This window comes from Chelmon rostratus, chromosome 9, assembly GCF_017976325.1.
Source record: "Chelmon rostratus isolate fCheRos1 chromosome 9, fCheRos1.pri, whole genome shotgun sequence".
Taxonomy (NCBI): domain Eukaryota; kingdom Metazoa; phylum Chordata; class Actinopteri; order Chaetodontiformes; family Chaetodontidae; genus Chelmon; species Chelmon rostratus.
This window is the reverse complement of record NC_055666.1, coordinates 20,905,070-20,930,968: the sequence shown is the minus strand read 5'-3', so window position 1 is coordinate 20,930,968 and position 25,899 is coordinate 20,905,070. Positions and strand designations below refer to the sequence as shown.

Genomic DNA, 25,899 nt, shown 5'->3' with positions numbered 1-25,899 from the left:
AATTAATCGAAAACAAATTGATACCATGCCAAGGAAAGATGGATGTTTCATGCTATATTCATGTCGCCAGATGTCGCTAAATGAAAGTACGTTGAGCTAAACTGAGGTTCCTTAAATATTCAGGCAACTTAATTGAATGTCATCGAGGATGTACAAAATATTATCAGCCAACCTCTACTTTTTAGAGACCGATCGAATTTAGATATTGTTTCTCGCTGTTATTATTTCCTCCATTCGGAATCTTTCTGTGGAAACGTTATGTTGTGTCTTCGTTTAAACTTAGTAAAACTACCTGGCGCAAAAAGGGTTTTCATCTTAATGGTTGTCTTACGTTAGAACACTTTATCCTGCCACACACAGCAGACATTTCATATAATACCAAACGTTTATTTTGCTACCGAAACCCTCGTTTTCAAGGCTTTTCCGGTTTTGTCGACTAGTTAGCCATAGTTAGCGGCTAGCGGTCATAGGATGAGCACTTCTTCCGGGTCAAACCCGCTTCGAACTTCACATAAACCATAACAGAAGCGCGGTCCGTTCAGGTCGGATATTCACTCATGCATTGTCAGTATTAACTATTTTAATTTATCGGCTCAAAGCTAACGCTAACAACATTCAGACATGGCCGGTTTACCACCCGGAGACCCACAGCTGGTCTCAATGATCGTCAGTCATTTAAAAACACAGGGTCTCTTCGACCAGTTCAGGAGGGACTGCCTGGCAGACGTTGACACAAAGGTAACGGTTAAAAAAACATCTCCGTAACGCGTTTAGCAATATTATGTGTAGCCAACTTATAATGTAGTATTTGATGTATTTTAGGGAAGCAGGTGTCCGTATTGGGCTCCCAAAACTACATCCCACTGTAAACACAACACATTGTGTTAACGCAGTTGCTCAGTATTAATCAGAACTTAAGCTAGCTGTCGCACACTTTAGAGCAGGCATGTCAAACTGATTCCATAAAGGGCCGTGTGGCTGCAGGTTTTCGTTCCAACCAAGGAGGAGCACACCAGGCTGGAATCAATTAATCCGTTGATCTCAGTCTTCAGCTGATAACTAATGATCCCTTGATGTTGATTGGTTGGCCTGGTGTGTTCCTCCTTGGTTGGAACGAAAACCTGCAGCCACACGGCCCTTTATGGAATCAGTTTGACATACGTGCTTTAGAGGAACGTTATGGTCAGTTTTATAAGACTTAAGAGCCAATATACAATTCACTTCGAGGTCAGGATGGACATATGATGTTAATCCATCACATGTGACATTCAAGCACTGTGAGGGCCTTTTTCAGGGTTGTTAAACCAAAGTTACTTGTGTTATTAGTTTGTGACCTTATTAAAACCCAAAATGTGGAAAAGTATTGAAATGGTGACCCTTCTCTCCTTCAGCGTTCATATAAACTGGGCTCGATGAAGGTGACAAAATGCAAAAATTACCAGAAAGCTTTGTTATTACGTCAGAAAGGAAATATTCATGCTTTACATGTTATATGTGCATTGACAAGTAATTGATTTGGTTGGCCTAACAGCCATTCACAAACAAAGAATTGTAATCCTCCATAGTGATGTTACCTGTGTCTGATGTCTGACCCCACACAGAATTTAAAACATATGTACTAAGTGGGAGGTTTTTAGTAAACATGCAAAAATGCTAGTTAGTATTATAATGATTGGCCATTTTATTGATTTGATTACAGCTTTTTACCACTTAATCAGTGATCAGTAAGAATGTCCAACAATTCTTGGTAATAGCTTCTCGACTGAGCATTTTCTTGCTTGTTCTCTTGCAGCCAGCTTACCTGAACCTGAAACAAAGAGTGGACAACTTTGTCTCTAATCACCTCTCTAACCACACATGGAGCCCTCATTTGAACAAGAATCAGCTGAGAAACAACATCAGACAACTGGTCCTCCAGTAAGTGAGAATGGAGCAATGTCTCTTTTCCACTTTCTGTTCTTCATCTCTGCTCGCGCTAATAGTTCAGCATCAGAAAGCGTTCTGTAATTTGTGATGTTTTATAACTAGTTTCAAGTGCCAGGAACCCAGAGTTAAACAAAGTGTTTCTCTTAGATCTGGCATGCTGGAGCAGGGAGTGGACAGGATCGTGGCCCAGGTCGTGGATCCCAAAATCAACCACATCTTCAGGCCGCAGGTGGAGAGGGTGGTGCGTGAATTTCTGTCACCTGGCAGCTGCTCTGAGGAGCCGCCGGCCCCCCCACCTTCAACAGAGACCAAACCAGACAGCAGCATTCTTGAGCAAGGTGCACAGCATTTAATCCCTTCACCACCCATGACTGCCTTTTTACAGTGATTGTGATAATAATTTTGACCAGAGGAAGCTCTGTGGTGGTGAGTAGATAATGCATTTCCTGCCATTTGGACGTTTTCAGGTTAATGTCAGGTTAATCATTTAGAGATGATTAGATTTGATGTTGTTGTCCTTCTGAAACAGGTGGAGATATGTGCCACAGCTGACATTCATCTGGCTTGTAGGCTACAGCTCACTAGGCTACGTTTTTAGCATCAATTTAACTTCAATTAATTAAATTCATCATTTCATGAACCCCCCTTCCCTCCATTCATTGTCATTACCCTAAACTAGTGACACACGGATAAGCTCTGATGTTCATCCGAATCTGGATGTACTAATCCCCCTCCCACCCACCCACTCAAATGAATATTGGTCTGCTCAATGCCCCAAACACATTTCAGGCACAGAAATCTTCCTTCCCCTTAAGCCCTGTGTTTAACATATTAAATGAATTGGGTAGACTGATGAAATCAAAATCTTTTTCATGAGAGAACAAGAAACGTTCATAGACAATCAATCACACAACCAGAACACAAGGGCAGTGCAGACGAAGCCAAGCAACCAGTAAATGAGGAATATAATAATAATAATCATACCTTAAATTCTGGCTTGCACTGTCATAGTTAACGCTGACATTGTATTTTTTGCAGCCTCATCCTCTGCTCCAGTTACCACTTCAGCCAGCGACGCCATGTCCATCCTGGACACAATAACCTCCCTCAACCAGGAGGCCAGCGTCAGGGCCAGCTCAGGCACAGATAAAGGACGCAAAGGCCAAGCTTCAGATGAGTCCATGCAGCTGGTGGAGGAGGGAGAGCAGGACATGAGCGGTGTTGAGGAGGGAGACGGCCACTATGACGGGAAGACACTGGAAGAGGCAGAGGAGCTGGCATCAGAGGTCCAGGCGTTAGAGGTGAAGACAGAGGACACTCAGGAACAGATGGGTCTGGGAAAAGAGGGTTTGATAGAGGAGGTGAAGATGGAAGAGGAGGAGCTGGGAGCTCAGGAGCTGACAGAGGAGGAGAAAGATAAAGCTGCCAGCAAGACAACTGGAAAACCCACAGAGGAGAGGGAGGATGATGATCTGCTGAAATCTACAAGTCAGGCCAAGCAGAAAGCCAGAGAGAGGATAAAGGAAGGTGAGCTGTTGTACCCTCTTGATATATCTATTTGTCAAATGGGAATTGTACCATTTTAAAGCTGTACTAGAAATGTCTACACAATTATGCAACTTATCAAGTAAAATGGCGTAATCAATGGTGTCAGAGGCAGCCGTCAAATCTAGTGGGATGAGAGTGGAGTATTCACCTTTGTCTGTGTGCATAAGAATACCATTGGTTGTTCTTATTATAGCAGTTTCAGGAATATGCTCGTGACGAAAGCCGGATTGAAATTTGATGACACTCAACCAGCTTCAGGAGTTTTTTTTTTTTTTTTAAGGATTTTGGATAAAAAACGTAGCTTGGAGATCGGTCCATAATTCTCTAAGTGTGCTGGGTCTAGAGAGGGTTCGTGACAGTGGCTGAACACTGGAAATTTTAAAATAACAGACCCGGATGTGAGAGAGTGGATGAAAATAGACGCATTGAGCTGCAGTGTTTATAAGGATCTGCAGGGAGATGTGAGCAAATTGAAACTATAAAGCAGGATGGCTGAACGGTGTGGATGGTAAAACAGACAGTGAAAAATTGGACCCCAGACCAGGTAATGTAATGAATGATTGTATGTATTAAAGGAGCGCAGTCTAATACTGGCTACTGAGGGGGTTTGAACCCGAGTTAGACTTGGCTGACGCGCTCTTTACCTGTTGTGCCTCCTATAAACCCTTCTGTCGTTGTGTAAAGTTAAAAAATGGCCATATGCCGTTTCCTCTTATAGCAAAAAGTACTTTATTAAGTCTACAGTGAAAATACAGTCAAAAAACACATTCAAATTTCGTGGCACAGCAGCAAAGACAGCGGTCAAAAACCTGTTTGCCCTTTCGGGTGAAACCCTTTCTGTCAATGACAGGAAATGTCCCCTTAAATACCCGTAGCGCCACCCCGTGGTCAAATAAACAATCTCATAATACCACATTTCTACCACATCACTGAAGTCATCTGTAAACCAAAAATGACCAGAATTCTGTGGATCCAGCTTGAAATATGTGAAGATGTGCTGCTTTTCTCTTTTTTATGTCTTAGTACATTTTATATCTTTGGGCTTTGGACCATTGGTTGGACAAAAGAAGCAACCTGAAGAAGTCACCGTGGGCTCCTGGGAGCTTGGGACATTGTGATGGGCATGTCATCAGACATTTTTAAAGAATAAACTATTCAACAGTTAATCAAACAAACAGCTTACAGGTTAATAGATAATGAAAATCAATGTTTTTTGCACAACCAAAAGTTATTTTTGCCATGGATTCTGATCTTATCCAGACAGGATTTATATGCTGTAATTATCAGTATACTTACGTCTGTCATAAATTCAGGTTTCCATTAAACTTTGGTTACATTGTAATTGCAGCTGGCTTAAAACTGGATGATATCAATCACTGTTTATCTTTTACACACATCTGAAACAGAATACATGTGTAAGAGACATAAATACTTAAATAACCACAAGGCTGACTTGATGTTTGTGTGTGCTAATTGTAAATAGAGCTAAAGAATGAAAAAACAAGTTTAAATACTGATGTGTCATTGCCTTGCAGAATACTTTTTGGAGGACTCAGACCTAGAGGGCCTGAGCGACATCACCGTGAGCTCTGTCCACACCAGCGACCTGTCATCATTCGAAGAAGAAAGTGAAGATGAGGAGCCTCTGTCTGAGTCCTCTGAAGAGGGGGAGCTTCCAGCAGATGGTCTCAACCTTTTTTTTCCTGCCTGTCAAACAAAATTTCAGCAGTTACTGTATCATAAAGTGTTAAATACGGTCGCTGCTACTACAGACATTTAGTTTTGAGCTCTACTCTCTGTGTTGGATTGTAATGTTTTGCTGTGTGTTTTTCTTTCACCAGATGACAGTGAGAGAACAGAAAGGAAACAAGGCAGCGGAGACGCGGGAGAAGAAGAACGCAAGCCTCGCCGCAAGGCCTACGTTCACAAGCCCTTCCTCTACTCCCGTTACTACAGCGACTCGGACGATGAAATCACTGTGGAGGAGCGTCGGAGATCTGCGGTGAGTTCTGTTGATGTTGACATTGAAGGCACAGCATTAACAGAGCATCTTTGCTTTAAATGACTCGATCATTGGCTTTAGATGTACACAGACTTTTATGGTTGTTTGTTTTAATTATTGCTTCTGCTTTCTCGTTGTCTATCTCTGTACTTAACTGTTCTCACAGGCAAAGGACAAAGAGGAAAGGCTGCTCAAGAGACAACAGAACAGAGAGCGAATGGAAGAGAAGCGTAAACAGAAAGCAGTGCAGGCTGAAGAACTAGGTATTTCTATCCATCATGTGGGCTTAAATTCTTTAAATTCTCTCACCTTGGTCAGTTATTTCAAATCTGTTGATTTTTTACGTAATAACCAGAGTTTCTGCAAGATTATTGAGTTGCATGGTGTAAGGCTAGAGCAATGAGTATTCATGTTTCTTACTTAACTTTGTCTGAATGTTGAGTTTGTGGAGTCACGCTGCTCAACCTAATTGTTCCCATCTTAATAAAAAAGTGAACTCTGAACCGCCCCATTGTTTACCAGGCATTATATCCCACACAGATCGCAAAAAACAAAAGAGTAGCGACTCCGCTGGGCTGGAGGGCCCCAGAGCCAAAGAAGCTCGCAAAGAAAAGAAAGTTCTGGAGAAAAAGATGGCTCTCAGCAGGAAGCGGAAGCTAGACTCAAGGTAGGTGCTACCTGAACTGCTGCTGCTGCTGAACAAAACAGCCAAAAGTGCATGATGAAATACTTTTTGTCCACACTATTTATCAGTGAGGGAAGGCTGCATCGTTCTCTGTAAAAGCATCACTTTCATCCTTCAGGAAAGAGGGAGATGCTTCAAGCAAAAAGAAAGGAGATACCGAAGGATCCAAGAAAGTGGTATGTGAAACGAATGAAACAGATTTCATCATAGGTAACAGGTTTGAGTTGTAACAAGCATGTGTGTTTTGTTCTTTCAAAATCAGGAGGTGAAATCTACAACCTCCAGGACTCCCCAGCCGAAACTGATACGAAATCTGTCAGAATCAGCATCGTCTGATGAGAGGCACAGGAGGATGAGCGGCAGCGTCTCAGAAGACTCCAGTGAAGCCAAAAAGCTGTCTGACAAAAGCAGGACACACTCGTTCATCCTGGAGCTGGAGCAAGGTTCCCAAGAGGCTCTCAAACAACGTTCGTTTGGTAAATTTGACAGGTCGTCCCGTAAAGAATTTCACTCTAAAGAACGCAAAGAGAAAGAGCGCAGCTTGTCGGACGAACGGGCCAAGCTCAAACAAAGGCAGGAGAAAAAATCCGAACATCAGGCAGATGAATCTCAGCAGAAGGAAGGTGCTGCTGTTAAAGCGTCCTCTGAAGACAAAGGTGAGAAGAAGCCTAAGATTAAAAGTGAGAAGAAAATGGCAGGAACGACAAGAGACGGAAAGCTGCCAGTGTCAGAGGGCGTGGCAGACGAGGGTCCTAAAGATGCTGCTGTCAAGAAGGCGAAAGCTCCATTTACAGAGACTGTCAAAGCAGAGAAGGACAAAATCAGGGAAAAGGAGAAAGAAAAGGATAAGAGCAAAGAAAAGGAAAAGGTCAAAGGAGAGAAAACTTCAGCTAAAAGTGATTTCAAGCAGCTGCTTCGCCCCGATTCTGCCGGCTCTTCTGAGGATCGTTCTGACATGGAGCCCGGGTCCGACAGCAGCAAGAAGAAAGATAAACACTCCAAGGAGGGCCTGAAAAGGTCAAGGAGCCACACTGAGGACAGGCCAGGAGACAAACCCAAATCTAAAACGGACAGTAAAGACAGCGAGAAGGAAAAGACTAAAGCAGATCAAGACGGCCAGAAATCAAACAAGTCCAGCACTGAAACTGACAAAGACCCAAAGAGGGTGAAGCCAACAGAAAAAGGAAGAATTGTGGAAAAATCTAAATCAAAATCCAAAGAGGAGTCAAGGACTTTATTGTTATCAAAGACCGATAATAAAGTTCAGAGTTCAGAGGTTAAAAGTACAGCAAGTGCACCGGTCAGCAAACCTGAGACAACAAAGGAGAAGAAAAAAGAGGTGAACTTAAAGGAGCAGCGGAAAGTCTCAGAGGAACCTCTCCAGGAGAAGTCAGACATCAAGAGTGCAAAGAAAAAACTGGAGAAGAAAGACAGAGTCCCTGAGAAGAGAGAAGATAGCCAAGAAGAGAAGAAAGCACCCAGAGAAGACAAACTGGAAAAGTCTGATAAATCCTCAAAGTCTTCAGTTTCCTCACTGAGTCTGGACGCAGAGGAGCCGCCGAAGAAGCGCTCTCTTCTCCAGGACACGAGCACCGACTCCGACCCCGTCACCACCACCGTCACCACCTCCTTCTCAGACGACACCTGCGACGCTTTGAGCGACATCACCCCAGAGCCGCCCGAGGGCGAGACGGAGTCGCGGCTCAGCGAGATGCCAGCTGTGCCGGCCGAGGCCGACGCTCTCCTGACTCTCATGGACGTCTGTACGTCGGCCGAGGCGAGACTTCCACCTGAGAGCAGACGAGAGGATGTGACGCCTGACATGACTCTGCAAGATGCTGATATGAAGATGAAAGAAGCAGCTCTCGCTCTGCTCTCCATGGATCCTGACAGCACAGTGTCCTCCAGCTTAATTTGCCAAGACACGAGGGAAGAAGCGGAAGTGAATCAACCAATGGAAACCGCTACGGCTGAACAAGAAGAGCAGCATCCTCCGATGGACGTGCTAACAGCTGCTGAACCTGAGCTCACAGCCCCCGAGCCGTCACCAGTTGCATCTCAGCAAACTGTTGAAGTTGTTGTAGAAAAACCAAACACTGCAGGTAAATGAAAGACAGTGATGGCGTATTATTTGCTTCCTAAACATGTCAGAATGTCTTTCAAAATAGAAATATGTCTCTCTTATAGATGTGTCTGAAACTTCAGAGGCTGAAACGGATGTGGCAGGGGTTGAAATTCCTCAATCTGTTGCTCCACAGGTAAAGAATACACATTTGTAAAATTAAGTTGCCTTTGTCCTGTTCACTCATAAAGACATCCTACCTTTGGCTTTTATTTAGCCTGTTTCACTACTCCCTTTAAGCGTCTATTGGATCAAAAATACCCTTTGAACAAATAGAAAAAGTACCAAAGTTACTCTGCTGTGGAAACTCATTCATCATCTATGTCTACAGGAGGATGACACCACCTCAAATGAATGTCAGAATCCTTTCAATGAAGATGAAGCCGAAGGTGCAGAAATTGCTCCTGCAACACAGCCAGGTGAAAAAATGGCGGCAGCAGCAGCAGGCAAATCCCCTGTTTTGTCTTAAATTCAAATCGTGTGTTTAGATCTATGCTACGATGATATCTTATGATTTTCAGTGTAAAGTTTATTTATTTACTTTCTACAATATTTCAGTTGCTGATGCTGTTGTGTGTGAACAAGAAGAGGTCAGAGAAGCCCCTGAGGGAAGCACAGTCGCAGTTGTTTCTGCTGCCGCTGAACAAGCCACAGAAACGTCCAGTCAACAAGGTGAGTGCTTGAAAACACTCGTGTTGAAAAAGAAAAAGCGTTTTTTTTTTTGGCTGATTTTTAACCATAGCATCTTATTCTTACTTTAGAGCAAACTGAGCCTGACGTCGCACACACAAACACAAACCCCAAGGTGAGGAACTGTTCATGGTTTACAATATTTGTTTTCTGTCTTAAAAGTTTAATGTGAGACTAAAATTCAGAGTCCTCTTTCTTAACCAACAGGCAGAGGAGGTGGTAGCTGAGGACAGCGAGTCCAGGATGGATGTAGATAACAGTAAGTCTTTCCTCTTATCTAACTTAGACATTACAATCTTTATGAATGCTGTTATTGTGTCTGGTGGATATTTTAAACGAGTTCATCAAAGGCAGTAAAACATTTCTAACCTTACTTCTTTTCACCACTAGGTGAAGCCGAGAGTAAGATGATGGAGGAGGAAAATGTGGCAGCAGAGAAGAGTGATCCACAAACAGTGAGTGTGCGACCTCAGTTATGTCTTTGTTCAGATATAAACGACCTGTAGACATTTGCACCCAGTGTGATTTAATGTTGTTATTATTATTTTTATTTTTGCTTTTGTTGATGTGTGTATCTTTAATGAATGATGTTCAGGTGGAACACGGTGCTCTGGAGAAGACTGAAGAGATCAGAGAAAGTGAAGCTGAGAGTCAGTCCAAACTGGTCAAACAAATCAGTGAGTAATGTGACTTAAAAAAAAAATCCCTCCTCGTGTTATGATTTCACTCAATTATGGGTGTGTGTATTTTTATCATTTTTAATACATTTTTGGTGCTTTGTGTGTCATTAAGAGCTCACTGCACCTTCAGGAAGCTGAAGCTGGAACTGAACGCTGATCTTCGTGTCGTGTTTTTTCTTTCGTCCTTCACTAAAGACGTTGGTCCTTTTGCAGTTCGTCTCAGTCTTTGCTCTTTGTGTGTGTTGTTCAGGTAATGTCTCCAGCGCAGACAGCCAGGACGAGGAGAAGGGATCCGACCTGTCAGAAAAGGTAACAGCAAACAGCTTGTTTGAAATTCAGCTCTTACGTATGCAATAAATGATCGGTGATACAGCAAACACTCTTGTCGCATAGGAAGAAAAGACGGAGGGAAGAGGAAGACGTAAACGAAAGCTGTCCAGTCAGAAAGCGAAAGAATCTGGTAAAGTAGCTGAGATTACCACTGCTGCAAGTTTGTGACATTTAGATTTAGAAGATTTAAAATTACGTTTGACACATATGTTAACCATTTATGGGTGAACTGATTCCACCGAGGAGCTCCCCTCTCGGGATGAGTTTTGACAGATGTTTATGTTTCTTAATCAAATAATGTGTTCATCCATGTTTTTGTAATTAATCAGGTGATGAGAGGGATGAAAAGGAATGTAAAGAGCAACAATCTACTGAGGTAAATATTCATATCACCTGTATGAATGTAAGTACAATCATGTTATCTGCTTAAAAGAAGCAGTTTTTTTCGGTACATGATGATCTGTGGTCGTGCTTGATTTGCTCATTGGGTTTTTTTTTTTTTTTTTTCTTTTTTGTAATCTTCAGGAAGCAGTTCAGGAGACGGTTGTGGAAGTCGGAACACCATGCAAGGATCAATCATCCAGAACCAGCGAGGAGGAAGAGAAGAACCAACCTCAAGAACCGGAGAACATGGAGGAGACTCCGAGCCACGGGGGAAGACTCTCAGCAGCTGCAGCCAACGAAGCTGCTGCTGGTAGGACCGTCGCTTTAAATGAGCCAACACTGATGCTGTTGAAGTCTGAAAAATGTTGCAGAGATGGATGATTTTTTTTAGGCCTGAATGCTGGATTATGCACTCACCAAAATATTAAAATGAAGTCAAGATATTAATTGAATGTTTGAAATAGCAATTGTTAAGGAACACTGTATACATGTTTGAGTTTGCAATTAATTCATCAAAGTTGTCTTTCTCTAAGCTAGTAGGTTGATGAGTGGTGAGTCTTGACTCTTTTTCTGTGATGTTCTTTTATTTTAACCTCAGATGCTCAGAAGAAGGATGAGAATGAAGACGAGGAGAGCGCCGATGAAACCTCATCAAGAAAACCAGCCGAGAGCGAAGAGGTACGTTAACAAACATGCATCATAAACGTTAGAGTCTCCACATTATTTGACATTACCAGGTCTACACTGTAGTTACAAGGATGGATATTCCTGTACATGCATCACTACATAGCAGACAACAATGAAGCATATTTTGTAGAGGACATAAGCAGTGAGTGCATGCATCTTATCTTTTACAATGTTTTTCTCTGTATTTTTCCAATCTGTAGAGAACTGAGGAAGAAAGTGGGCCAAAGAAAATTGAACAGCAAGGAATCCAAGTGAATCCACCGTCTCCTCTTGCAGAAGACACTGCAGCTGCAGGAAGCTGCGACTCCAAAGAGACCACTGACCCCTGTACGCTTGTTTTTGAGTCAAGTCAAATGAATGCACTTCCCGCCCCAGTTTCTTCTTGTTTAAATGACTGAAAGAACTGTGCAAGATTTCCAGCGTCTGCACTTGTGTACAAGAGCACTATAAATGGTGACTAACATTAGTTGAACTGTATGGAGAGGTGTGGCTACATGCCTGCCAGAGCATTACCAACTCAGAGAAGAAGTGAGCCAAACCTCAACAGCTAATTTGTGCGTTTCATAGCACGATGTTGTGAGTTAACCAAGTTTTATTTTGCTGTCATCACTGTTAACAAGCTGTAAAATAGTATGAATGAGTAATTTGGCAATGATAGTTGACACGAGGGAAGGCTGGCAGCTTTACTTCAAGTAAAACTTTATAAAATATTTTTTCTGGTCCCTGTATGTAAAAGAGGTGACGGGATCCATTTCTCTCAGTTTTGACTGTCATTTGTCCATTCCAGGTAAACCAGCAGTGAAGAGGAAGAGGTCAGAGGAAAAAGAGGAATCGGTGGAGGTGAGATTTGTCATCTTTGTGGATTAAAACATTCTCTGCATCCTGGTCCTACATCTGTATCCACCTCTCTGGTTATGTGTCTTGATGTGTATTCAAATTATGTCGCCACAGGAAACCCAGGCTGAAGAGGAGGTAAAGACGGACAACAGTCAACAGGAAGAGAGCGAGCTACAACCAGAAAAAGACAGTGGTGAGACAGCACACACACACACACACACACACTTTAAACACTTTTTAAACACTCCAAATTATGTCCTGGATACTTGCTGTCGAGACAGAACATCACAGAGTGGTCTGAGTGAGGACGAAACCTTGATCATTCCGTGTTGTACATTTACCCTTTTGCAGGTGGCTCCCCTTCAGTGAGTCAGGCAGAGGGTCAAGAGGAGGTCAAAGAGGAGATCTGCAGCGAGAAGAAACCAGAGGATGTATGTTGGCAGTGAAATTAAGAAACCATAGTTGTTCTGTATGTTGTAAACATTGCATGTGCATCCATTACATTGGCTGTACTGTCTCTGTAAGGCCTTAAAACACGTTTTTATCTAAATATTACATTTAAAAAAATCTCTGGTTCCGTACATCACTTATTCAAACTCTCGTCAGACTTAAGGACTTGAATATTTGTTCTTATATCTCCAGGTTGAAGAGGAGGAACCTCAAGAGGAACTGGAGACGACACCAAAGAGACCCGGTCGGAGGGGACGGCCGCCGAAGGCAGCGGCAGCCACAGAGGATCCAGGTGAGGAAATTTAAAGCCAGAAACATGTTGTTTCAAAGAAGTCAGCATCGAAACTTGAGTTAAAAGTTAATTGACAAATCAGTGCAAAATTAGTGAAACTACTGATTGCTGATCCAAGGAAACAATATTATTATGTTTTAAGCTTTATGCTGCTGTGGTTTTAAAATGAAAACTTCTCTAGTTCCAGTTAAGTGTTTTTGGGAAACAGATCTGATGGAGTTCAGATATCAAACCCATGATGCCTGCGACCTTTTTTCATCTTTCCCACAGATAAAAAGGACAAAAAGGCAGAAGAAAAAGAAAGTGAGCAGAATGATGAAGAGGAGGAGGAGGACGAGGAGGATGGTGAGAAAGAGGAGGAGGAAAAAGGAACTGCGACCAGAGCGACCACACGCTCCGCCTCTCGCCTGGAGGCTGAAAGGTATGTTAACAGCTCCTGGACACAAATGAACCAAAATATCAACAATAAGAGTAAGTTAAGTTGAAAAGTCATCGCTCTGATATCAGGACCCACAATTCAAACTCAACTGGAACTTTATGATTTGTTCAGAGAATTTACGGTAAAAAGCTGCAGTAAAAGTAAGTTATTACAATTTAATAAGATCAATTATAAACATGGTTGGTCACAACACGTATGATGAGAACACCTGCAGAAACAGCCAGACAGTGATTCATGTTCCAGCTCACTCTTCAGTGCAGTCACCGTTCGGACGCTGTCAGTGTTGATGAATGAGCCTCGGATTGTTTTAGTGCTGAATGTTTGCACTCTGAAGCACCCAGCGGGCATCATCGCTGTCACATCCTATTAAATTAAAGCAGGGGAAGATTTAGCACTAAAGCAACAACTGTTGTTTCATATTTGTTTTTACTGCTCCTCAGGAACAAGCCAAGCAAACCATCCACCCGGGCAAGTCGACAGAACGGTAAAGAGGAGACCGCAGCTGGCACACGGTGAGTTTGTCTCATTGAGGTTCAGCAGAATGAACGAGCTTAAAGGGGAATCCGACCAAAACTGACTGCGAGGTCGCTGCTCTGTGAAAGGGAACATTTTGCCAAACGTTTTCCCGGAATTTCTCAATGTTTTTGAGGTATTAACCCCAAAAATAAAAATAAGGAATCGTTTTGCACATACTAAGCTGTTTTTAAGGACGTTAAATGAACACATCTGGAATTATACTACAGGTACAGGATCACTGCCTGTAAAAAAAACCCAAAAAAAACAATGCAAAAACAAACGTGTGCGTGTGATGAATAATGATGATAATGTAATGTTTTTTTCAATTTGAGATCATTTTAGATCAAAGATTTAGTGTAATTTTGTCAGACTTCAGTACAAATGCAGGGTATCCATAAGTCTTTTAATAGTTTTTAAAATTTAAACGGAGATAAACTATCAAAATGTACTATGTTTAATAAGTAGTCTCACTTTATACATGAAGCTTTTGTGCACTTTATCCACTCATCAGTGTGTACAGAACAGATTTGCTCCTACAATCTGTCAAAGTTAAAACGTTTCTGTCCCCTCACCAAAGCTCTCTTGCCTTTTCCTGCTTTCCTTATATTAACTATATATACTCTGTACACTTTTTGACTTATTGACACTTAGTGTCAGGGGATACAGACATTTCCAAGTGAAATTTAAATTACCATACATACAAAACATATAAAGTCAAAACAGCATTTCAAAATATTTAGCAAATACAACTCTTTACAAAAATGCTATTAATTAATATAGAAATACGTTTATTTAACCCATCATTAGTGGAAAAAGTTAAATGTTATTTTTCCAACTGGCCTCCCTCGTCAATAAACATGCCTGATCAATTGACAGATTAGATGAGTAATTTCCATCACGACAGTAATGGAACAGTACGACAGTGTTTTAATACAGCCTATTTTTAGTTTCCGAGCAGGTTTTTTTCATAAACGTTCCTTTATTTTGTTTTGGAGCTCAAATTAAATTTCAGCGTTAACATGACGAAGGTCTTAAAGGAGTCTGTTAGAAATCCGTCTTTCCTCTATTCAGCAGGGAATGTGGACACGCTGAGCTCCACTCTGTGCACTTGTATGTAATAAGGAGTGCCGGTTATTGCAACACTTCTCATGAATAACTCTTAACAAAGAGACATTTTCACAGCACCTAAACATGACACTTTAGACAAACGGACTGACACTTGCTCCTTGTTCCCCTCCTGCAGTGGGACGAGGGGCCAGGCAGCGGCGGCGGCGAAGGGGGGCCGTAAACGGGAGGCCAGCCCCCCTGCGGCGCGAACGCGGGGAGGACAGAAATCGGAGGAGCCCCCTTCCAAGAGAGCCAAACGCTAAAATCTCTGACGGCGGTGGACTGGTTTGCCCCAGCAGTGTTTTCTCTGCTCTCCATATCCAAGTCAGTGTTGTTGTCGGGGGCTCTGCAGTCAGTTAGCACGTAAAGCTGCCTCTGCTTCATTGACTGCAGATATTGAAAAGCTCTGGATAGTATTATACACTCTCCTCTGATAGCTGAGTGTAAACCTGAGGATCTGTGCAGGAATCCCCCCAGAATACCTTCTACTGCACTACGCCCATATGGTTTGGATCAGACTTCATCATTCCTCCGTTTATTCAGTAATGCCCAGTGAACCACAGTATTTCAGGCCAATCAAGGGCCTAATGTGCAGCCGAGTCGCTTTGAGATAAAGAGGGTGAATTGAAATTAGGCCAGAGTGCGTCTCAGCTCCTGTTTCACCTCGAAAGACAAAACCGTCACACATTCAAATGTTATCTGCTGATTTGTAAATCCAAACACTTGTACATAGAAATCACTGTGAAGTGTGTGGCGTTCATTAGGAATTTTATTGTTTAATATTCATTCTGTGAATGACAGGAGGAGTTTTCCACTTATTTTAAGTTTTTGTTTTTCTACTTAATATTCAGATAAGGGAGGTTTTGGGGTTTTTTTGTAGTTTTTGATTGAAGTAATGGCAGTATTAGTCACAGACAGGAAAATGAACATACTCTATAACAACATAACATAACAACCGTCGCTGCAAACAAAGAACCGTTTCTTACCGTCTAAATGGAGGAACTCCAGTCAGTTGCATTGTTTTAGCGTTAACTGTGTACCAATATAATGCCGCTGGAAATCTTGTCTTCCTGTAAATGTAAAGTTCTGTTTCATAAATGTAAAAATACTGAATATTGCTTCCCTTTTTCATTGTATAAATCAATGAATTTTCAACCAATGAATTGTGTTATTCACTGCATAAATCACTTCAGGTTCTTTTTAAACAGATGTAGTTGAACACTAGCAGCAAATTATATTTTTTATTGATTTTCACTTTTCCAAAAAAAAAAAATCAGCTTTTGATAAAAGCCTACACTGAGCTGTTTCTGTTCTTCAAAACTTTGTTTATGACATCGTGCACAGAGCAGAATATACAGATTTTTATTAACTGACCCCTATTTTGTCTCAAGCGTTATCTCCTCTGTGTTTCCTAAATGGATGTGCTGTCTGTAATGTGTAAATAGCCGGAGACATTAACCAATCACCTGGGAGCGGAGAACAGGAGAGGACATTCCTGCCTGCTAATGGGGGATAAAACTGACAAACTCAGAATGAAATATTCCACCGTCATTAACACGTTAGGAGGCTTTAATCGCTGCACCTGAACTTACGGGATCCAAAAAAGCGCGGAGGGAGGTTACGGAAAGCCCGACTTCTCTGGTTAAAGTTTTCCAACCATTCCTGTGGATTGCTAAATTTGATTCCTTAAAGGTGTACCTCTCAGGTATTTCCTGGTGCTACAATCCAAGCCTTAAAATATTAGCCCAACAGCTCTCATTTAAGGGTTTGGATCAGCTTTCATTTAGCAACCAGGTCTGGCAGACAAACAGCGCTCCTTTCACTCACCGATGCCATTGGAGCGACTTGAGACGTCATTTTATTATAGTCGTTTGCATTGTAGTCCAAAATGATTTTTGAATTTGCCAAGCAGGTTTCTGGTGCTGAGTATCAACGGTTTGAGGCACATTAGACTGATTTATAGGCCACATGTGTTATGTATGAGACGGAGGGCCGCTTTCAGGGGACCTCACATCAAGAGGAGAATTTTAGAATAACAGAGAAAGCAGCAACACAAGATAATAACCCTAAAGCTATTGGTTTAAAGGCTGCAGCACAAACTTGTGCAAGTGCTTTCAGGTGGTGAATCTGCTGTACCTGAAAGTATTTTTCCACATACTGTTAGAAGGTGTCAGCTCTCAATCACAAGTCAGAATTCGTTCGTTTTGACTCATCTGATGTAATCTATATGGTAAATATCTGCTTATTCTAAATTTGATGCAGCAACATGTTTCAAACAAGTTGGGACAGGAGCAACAAAAGACTGGGAAAGTTGTGGAACGCTCCAAAAACACCTGTTTGGAACACTCCACAGGTAAACAGGTTGATTGGTAACAGGTGATAGTATCGTGATTGGGTATGAAAGAAGCATCCTGGAAAGGCTCAGTGGTTCACAAGTGAGGATGGAGCAAGGTTAAAACTGTTGTCAGTAAACACAGTTTGTTTGCAAATGACTGCTTTCTGTTTTATTTATGTTTTACACAGAATTAACACAGCATACATTCGATTGATCAGTCGTGTTACTTATCGATCAACTACTCAAGAAACATGTTTTATGATAGTTTTCAAAAAATTTAATATTTACTCAGAATGGGTAGAGAAATATAAATGACCACTAGATCTGAAATCAGTTGTTACTGGATATTCAGAACATTAATCAGCAACTTGTTTAAGAATCAATTATTCATTTCAGTCATTTTTTAAGCAGAAATGCAACATTTGACATTTTTCTTTATCAAATATGATCATGGAAATCTTTTTTTCTATTCTTCTTTTTGCATTTCTCAGTTTGTCAGTGCACAGACGCACTGACAAACTGAGAAAATACTACATTAGATATTATAACAGAATAATTGATGATGAAAATAATGATTGGTTGCAGCTTTTCTTATTACAACCAACAATCTTTATCCAGTGCAGTTTCACAGTGTTTCATCTTAGTCCATCACTGAGTAAAAAGGCAGAGTCTCAGTTTTTTTTTAATACAAAGCCGTCTCAACCTGCAGATTGATTTGGAAATTTGGATTATCCATAAACATTAAGAGTCGGAAGAGTATACTGTTTTGTTTTGAAAAATAAGTCTACAAAAAGTTTAAAGAGTCCATCAGTCGTATCTCTTTACCTGCTGATTCACAGTTCAGATGAAACACTGAGTTTGTGTATATTTGTATTTTATAAAAACTCTTCTGAAAAGGTGATGGTAGCGTTGTTTTGTAAACTCAATATTGATGGAGATCAATAAGTCACATGACTGATCGCTCCACTGATGGAATATGTCATGCATTCACAATTTACTTCAGTATAAGCACATAAGAAATAGTTTTTAGAATATACTCAAAAAGTAAAAGTAGCAAAAGTAGCAGAGTGGCACATTTCAGGAACACATGTTTCACATTATTGGATTATAACTATGGATGCATTGATGTGTAAGCATTACTTTAACGTTGCAGCTGGTAGTGGGGCTAATTGAGACTGATTTATACACTGCTGGTATCTATAATATTACATTAAAATGTATTGATTTTATTTTGTATTATAATTAGAATCTGCAAAGCAACTAAAGCTGCCAGATAAATTTAGTACAATATTGGCCTCCAAAATGTGGCAGAGTAGCAATATAAAGTAGCATAAAATTGAATTACTCAAGCAAAGTATAAAGTACCACAAAATTGTACTTTATTGCATATTATAACAAATAAATTACAGCACTATTCAGGTAATCTTGCATTTACAGTCTGAAGTACAGACTCTTCACAGTGGGTGGTGCAGGTCATTTGGATCCTGGCAGGACAAACTGCACTGGCATCTAATGTGAAGGGGAAAAAACTGACTATGACACAAGACACCAACAACATGAGCTGCCTCAAACCTCCTCACATCGCCCCACTTTGCCTCTTAAGCAGGTCTGCTGGTGGGTAGCGGTGCAGTTTATCCTGCAGAGAGCTGTGGAAAGATGGCGGTTTCACGCAGCTGTCAGCTGGAATAGAGGTAACTGTCGGTTTTGAGCTGAGGGGATCCTCGCAGACTGCGGGGATAAGGGGGCTCTCTCACTCCCGCTGCTGCCTCTCTGCACTGGGAGTGGTCTTTCCTCTACTGGGGATTTAGCCAGGCCGACCAGCACTGAACATAATGCTCTCCCATTCAGCCACTCCTCTCACAAGACATAAAAGTTAACAGGTGTTTAACGTCAGAAGTGTTTCATACGAGAGTCATGGAAATAGCCAGCGACAGGCGGCAGGGAGGGGTGGTGGCTTAGACGCTTTAAGTTTTTAGTTTTTTTTCCTCCTTTTGCAGTATTGAAATAGTTCTGCAGTTGAGTCGAGATTTGGATCGACTTCTGGCATCTGAGGCTGCAACAGATACACACCAGAGCGCAGGAATATTTCTGAAATGTGTTTACAGACCAAGATTTTGGGGTCAAATTAAGTGGCTGCCGCATGTCAGGACTGAGTGTAGTTTAAAAAGCATCATATGTTTGGTCTTATGTAATACAGAAACATTTTTTCCAGCTTAGGATGTAAAGTACATCATTTTTTGCATTACAATAACATATTGTTGGCTGTAGAAAAGAAAAGTGTTGTAACATGTACAAAGTGTTTGGTTGTTTCTTACTGGATGCTACATTTTCATTTGAAGCCCCTGAAAGTCTCAAGTCTTAATCTACAACATTCAATATCTAGATTTTAAAGCAGCAATTAAATTAAAGCTCAGAGAAGAAAAACAATTTTTATCATTTGGCAGAAACATCAGCAGACGAACTGATAATGAAAGTAACCGTTGCTGTAGCTGGTCTGGTCAGATTTGATTGACAATCAACTGTCACCAGATTCTGATTCAAATGTTGAAATCTGATTGGTGCAGAGAAGTGTGTGACATCACCTTTTCACTAATTTGTAAGTAGTCTTTGACGGTGTCTGTTGTCAGTGATTGTGCTTCAGGCCACAGACTGCATGACAGAGGATGACTAACATATTTTTTTTCTTTTTTTCATGCAATTTGTACATAATGAAACAATTAATGTCGGCCTCATTCTTTAAGGCTTCTTTGCTTGAATAAGTCAATTAGTCAATAAACAGAGCAACCACCAACAATCTTGATTATCAACTAATCGTTTAAATCATTTATCAAGCAAAAAGCCCAAACATTAGCAGGGCGCAGATTTTCTGTTTCAGTCTGTTTTATATCATCAGAATTGAAATCTGTGGTTGTCTTTCTTTTTTTTTTATTGTTTCATTGTCTCATCCAAACAATAATCCATAGATTGATAGAAAACAAAAACAATAGATACTTGCAGCCTCACTTCTGGACTCTTAAGTGTGAACACCTGTCAGAGAGGTAAATCTGTTGCCTGCAAACATCCAAAAAGCGGAGCTGCAGCTGCAGTCTGATACCCACTTCACCTCCTACAAAGAAAAGGCCCATAATATCTCAAGAATTTCTAAATGGTCCTTGAAGTTTTCATAACTACATCAACTCGCATGTTCAAAAGTGCTGTTTCACATGTGACATGAAACCAGTGAAAGGGGTCCGCTGCTTTGACGGACGTCTTTATTTAGGCGTGAGCGCGGGAGAAAAGAGCCGTTCGCAGAGACCTGAGCAGGCGGCAGAAAGGCCCTTCAGACCGTCACAAGCCTTTCATGATGTGCTTGAGCTGCATGCATTATCTGTTGCGTGCCAGAGGCGGATGGAAGCCCAAAATAAACTATAAATCACGTCTGCACAATCTACACACATTAATTGGACTGTAACAGCGGGCTGTCCCCCCACTTCTGCTCCTGTGTCTGCAGTAATGCAGCCATCGCTGGGATGTTTTGAATAGCTTCCAGCAGACGGAGGAACCTCTCTCCGCTTGTCTCTTGGTTCCATTTACTGTATTAAGTGTTCTGTCCCAAGGGCTCTTCCATTTAGTGCTCCATCGCATGCAAGGATAATTTTTCTTGGGGAAGGAGGGTTCAATTGTAACTTAGGAGACTAAAAGCATACTTAAAGCTGGCAGTAACCCCCCCTTCCCTTCCCTTTCCTCCACTTTCCAATGTTGAGGTTGATTAAGGGTGCTATCATGGTGGATCTGATATTTGGTGAGAAATCTAGAGGGCATTTTAGGAGCATTTACTGCAAATGAGTCTTGGCAGTGCCCTCTCATGTGTTGCTCCATCTGAATACAATTTGGCAGCTATTCGCACATAAGAAGGGGTGGAGGGGGGTGTATGTATGTATGTATGGCGTGCTGTGAGCCTCCTTCTTCATACCAGCACGCAGGAAAAAAATTCAGGACCTGTCATAAACACACCCTGGAGAGGAGGGGAAACAGAGCCGTTACCACGGCGACTGGCATGTTGCTGCATCAAGCGAGATTTCTCTTTAAAACTCAAGATTAAAGTAACAAGAAGAGGCAGGGAAAAGGGGTTTGGGGGCTGACGGGTGGAGGCAAACATAATAGGCTAATATGCCATTAAAGTTTATTTCTTTACTGGAAAGGTGGTGGGAATTTCAGCCCGGTGTTAAACTGGAGGAGAGCAGACAAAGAGTCTGGGGGCATTAAGGAATGGTGTCACTGCAGATAGAAAAAGGAGACAAACCTTTTCCCGGCACAGCCATTATGTAGTGAGCAGCTCATCTTTCCACATCACCTTTTTCAATGGCAGCAAGTTCTCGTCCTCACCGGCAGAGGGAGCCCTCCTGTCCAGAAACAGAACCAGTTTCAGCTTTGTGTAGACTGGAAACGGACAAAAAGGGTTTATATAAACAACAAAGGATCTTCTTCATGTCCATGTCTTGTTTTCATCAGCAGTGCCATGCAATTATAAAAACAATTAAATAAATATATACATAAAAATGGTAAAAAAAAAAAGTGTTTTGCTCTAATAAAAGGATTTTTTTTCTATAAGTACTATTACTGCTCCCACTACTACGACTAATGATACTATTCGTGATGATGAAAATGCGCCATATCAAGAATACAGTGGTGGAAGAAGTACTCAGATCCCTTACTTGAGTAAAAGTAGCGATGCTGTGAAAATACTCCACGACAAGTAAAAGTCCTGCTTTCAAAACCTGATTTTAGTAAAAGTATTTGAGCATCATCAGCTAAATGTACTTAAAGTACCTACATAAAAAGACTCATTATGCAGTCAAATGTTTCCTGTCAGTGTTTTAATATTATATGTGATGTTTTTGTATTAATATTACAGCTGCAGTAATGTGTAGGTTGCATTTTACTGCTGTAGATGTTTATGACTGAGCTAATTTTAACTCCTTTTTATACTGCTGGATCGTTTAATCTGCAGCAAAGCATCATTTTCTATAAGATCATCATGTGTTTGTAGCGTTGCTGTCCTCTGAAAAGTCAACTTTCCATGAGCTCAAACAAACAGTGTGTTTTCTTCTGAGACGATGCATTTTCCAGCAAATTCAAGAAGGTTTTAAATACTTTATTTATCCTCAGGACAGGGTACGAAAAATTGTAATCTGAAAAGTAGCTAGTGACTAAAGCTGTCAGACAAATGTGGTGGAGTAGAAAGTCCAATTTTTGCCTCTGAGATGTGGTGGAGTAGAAGTATAAAGCTGCTTAAAGTGCAAGTACCTTAAAAGTGTGCTTTAATAGTAGTTGAGTAAATGTACTTAGTTACGTTCCACCACTGCCAGAGCATTTTATGTCATCTCCAATTCACCAAAGTCTCCAGCAATGACAGAAGGTAACTAAGTCAATACTTTACTTAGATACATTTTTGAGGTACTTGCTCTTTACCTGAGTATATCCATCTTATGCTACTTTTACTCCACTACATGCACGTGATTCAGTTACTTTACAGATTAAGATTTTAAAATCAGTTTTAAAAATGTGAGGCATTGTTATAGAATCATCTTTGAACCCCTGTAGATGGAAAAGACAACCTGGAATATGTCAATAATCATTACTCATCATTCATTTCAATGTACGGTGGATTCAGTGATGCTGGTCCTACACTGGATGAAAGCTATTCTTAATTTATTCTTAATTATTTACAGTTGTTACATATGAGCTTTTAGAACAATAATAATTGCCTTTCTCTCTGGCTGCAGGAGTTTTTTCACATGAATGCAGTTAGTTGTATTTCCTCAACAGTATTTGAATACATACATATATAAGTAAATGCATTTCAGCCTCTCAGGTGATCGACTGTACTGTAAGTGTGACTCATAACAATCCAGCTGTGTATCGGCCGAAATGCCCCTGCAGTTGTCTGAATGAAAACCAAGCTGCCGTCCCTGCTGCTGTTTACATTTCCTGCCACTTACAGCTACTTACTGCTTATTACTCTTCCTCGCAGTGTGGTTACCAAAACACAGAGTAACCCGTGGAGCTCTGCTTGACATCACATTGATAGGCGAACACTGACTCACTTTGTCGGAGGATTGGCAGACAGTTTTATTTATTTTGCATTTTTCCCAGGGTAAAGCCTTGTGTACGGGTCAGTTAGGCTGGTTTTAGGACAAAAGACAACAGTATGGCGTGAACAAACTGCCCGAAGGACACAGAGAAAAAACTTCTACAATGCAAGAGAGAGAAAAAACTATGTAATGTACCACTTGTGTATTGGCCTTGGGTGGAATGAGTAGTTTCTAAAGGAACAAGGGCAGGGAGTGTGAAAATATCCAGACGGTGTCAGTGGTTTGTGCTTTTCCCCTTTTCCAGTTGTGTTTTCATTGCTTGCGGTGATGCAGACTTTCATGCCCAAGGCCACATCCAGCCCTGAGACAATGCCACATAATTTAATAATTCATTTTCACCGAGCAGGACGATGCTGGTAAATGGAGTCAGAGTGTTGAGGGGATTTGCAGAAGTTTTTAATAGAAGCATCAGTCTTTGCAGCCAAGATGAAGCACTGATAAGCAGACTATAACACGTAAATAATTTCAATAATGTCCTAATAGCTAATAAGGTCCTTATTGATAGTGCAGAGTGATAGAACTGACGGTGTTTTCTGAGCTGACCCCAAAGGTACAAGATGTCAAAAAGTCAAGATGAAGAGGTATTTTCAGTGGCCACTAGATGGTATAATGTATGCATGCATGCACCCGGTTTGCACAAGGTGACAGCAGCACCCAGGTTAGAAGAATGTTATGATTTTCTTTATTGTTCTCATAGTGGTGACGGGATCTAACGAAGATCTCAATGATCCTAATGGTTTAAACACTTTGTGCGTAAATATCACAAATCAAGCGACACGCAGGAGAGAAAGGATTTATCTTTTATTTTACGGGTTAATATTTAAACCACAGTGATTTAATCCGCTTTTCATGTACTTTTGCAGGAAAACGGTACGTGAATTAGGCCTCGGGGAACAGGGACTAAAGACAAAGCTTCAGAGAAAGGCCGGGAGTCGTTCCGTCTCTCTGAATCAGCCGCTGCGCGCTCAGTCTGCAGCTTCACCCGCAGACGGTTCAATGGAGAAATACTCAAAAAAAAAAAAAAAAAAAAGAAAAGAAAAGAAAAGAAAAGAAAAGAAAAAAAGACTAATGGGAATTAAAATGGTGAATTCATTAAAAACCTGCATCCTGTTTTCAGCAGCTGATCTGCGGCCAGCAACATCATTCATCTTCAGAGCTGACGGCGTTTGAGCTGTTCTCGAGTTTTCGATTTTAAAATCATTTTTTTGTTATCAGCTGCAACGTTTTCAGCTTCAAAAAACAAGGCGCGAACAGGTCAGCAGTCAGGAGATTACTGTCACCTTCATCGTGATTATTGTTATTAGATTTTTATGACTGTGTTTATTCATTATTTAATGCGTCATTTCATTAAACAGCACGTGCGCTTTTATGGATGCAACACTGAAGTCATCTGGTCCCTTTAATTCATATTGTTTATTATAGACCGACAATTTCATTTCACACGTTTTTAATACATTAAATAATTAAGAGGCTGGAGATTTTTTTATTATTACGGTGAGTTAAATTAACTAATTGACTGATAAACCAGATGGAAAAATGCAACAGAAACACCTAATTGTAAGGAATAAATTAAACAACTTTGCTATCCTGAAGGATGTGATGTGAAGATGCGCATAAATCAAGCATCCACATCGTTTTCATCCAGAATGACAGAAACAGAGTTATCAGTTAATATCTGCATAATCTCCCCTTGCGCGTGAAGAAAGCAAATGTAATTCTTCATGTATTTATCTGAATATAATCTCAGGGGGTAGTTTAAGTTTTATTGGTTGGTAAATTAACGCTCAGTGAGAAAGACGGCAGAGGTCACGGTGCGGATCTGCAGAGACAGATGTTTCCTCACTGAAACCCTGAGACAGATGCTTCATGTTATTAAAAATGATCATATTAATGCTCATGCAGGCGTTTTCTTTGACGGATGTGGTTATACAAAGAGACGATCAACATCAGGTGAAAGAAAACGAAACCAGTTTTTCCTTTAACGCTGCAAAAAGTGCCAGTCTGGGAATTAATTCTCACTTACAAATCCATTTGTTAAAACGAGCCTAATGTTCTGTTAGTAAGAGGAGATCGTATCAGCTGTTTCCTGTGTCGCTTGTTTCAGAATGTTTCAGAAACAGACGTCCGTGTTTATGGGACGACGCACAAGACGACTGTCACTGAAACAAATATATAATTAACCTGTAACCTGTTATCACACGTATTGCCTAGTTTGATGACACATTTTACAGTGGCTATATAGAGTCAATCGTAGATGAAGTTACTTGTGTATTTTCACTCATATTAAGTCATATTTATTCAGACCAAGAACGTGGTTTGCGCACAAGCTGAGGCCTACCTGGTCATGGCGATTTATGATGCAGGCTGCCAAGGAAGGGACAAAAATGAGCACTTGGGTGACTTTAAAGTTGAAATAAAACGTAGGCAGAGTGATTCGATAACAACCTGACACATGTTGGTCGGTGCCCAGAATATTACCAACGAAAAAAACGCCACATTACGCGTTACGCATCGGAGAGCTGTTTGGACGGTGAAGGGTTAAGTTTTAAAAAATATGACATATCCTACGAATTTATTGTCCTGGTGCTGCATTCATGTGATGGAGGGAAAGTGGGAGACACGACCGTCCCGTTTTATTTCGACTGGTGTTGCTGCTAAAATCTGCTTTCTTGTGATCTCGAACTTTTACGCACGAGACTTTGCTCTTTCACGCTGCGTGGATTTTGAACTCTGGC

General features: G+C 41.0%; 1 protein-coding gene and 1 long non-coding RNA gene across 2 annotated transcripts; one reads left to right on the top strand and one right to left on the bottom strand.

The window, feature by feature from the left end:
- The first annotated feature begins 500 nt into the window (after positions 1-500).
- Positions 501-15,917, top strand: bod1l1 (biorientation of chromosomes in cell division 1-like 1). Its single transcript, XM_041944489.1, has 30 exons — positions 501-738; positions 1,793-1,917; positions 2,074-2,264; positions 2,965-3,453; positions 5,010-5,159; positions 5,316-5,476; positions 5,643-5,739; positions 6,017-6,143; positions 6,280-6,337; positions 6,424-8,263; positions 8,349-8,419; positions 8,615-8,702; positions 8,842-8,955; positions 9,045-9,088; positions 9,181-9,232; positions 9,364-9,428; positions 9,569-9,650; positions 9,904-9,962; positions 10,047-10,113; positions 10,313-10,359; positions 10,509-10,677; positions 10,966-11,045; positions 11,255-11,381; positions 11,842-11,894; positions 12,006-12,084; positions 12,243-12,322; positions 12,534-12,633; positions 12,904-13,054; positions 13,513-13,584; positions 14,832-15,917. The coding sequence occupies exons 1-30, from the start codon at positions 622-624 to the stop codon at positions 14,956-14,958; spliced, it is 5,082 nt and encodes a 1,693-aa protein (XP_041800423.1). The 5' UTR covers positions 501-621; the 3' UTR covers positions 14,959-15,917.
- On the bottom strand, positions 12,231-25,675 carry LOC121611796. Its single transcript, XR_006007117.1, has 3 exons — positions 25,503-25,675; positions 21,313-21,412; positions 12,231-12,297 (listed from the first exon to the last, which is right to left on the bottom strand). It is a non-coding gene; the product is annotated as an uncharacterized LOC121611796 (long non-coding RNA).
- Positions 25,676-25,899: the final 224 nt, after the last annotated feature.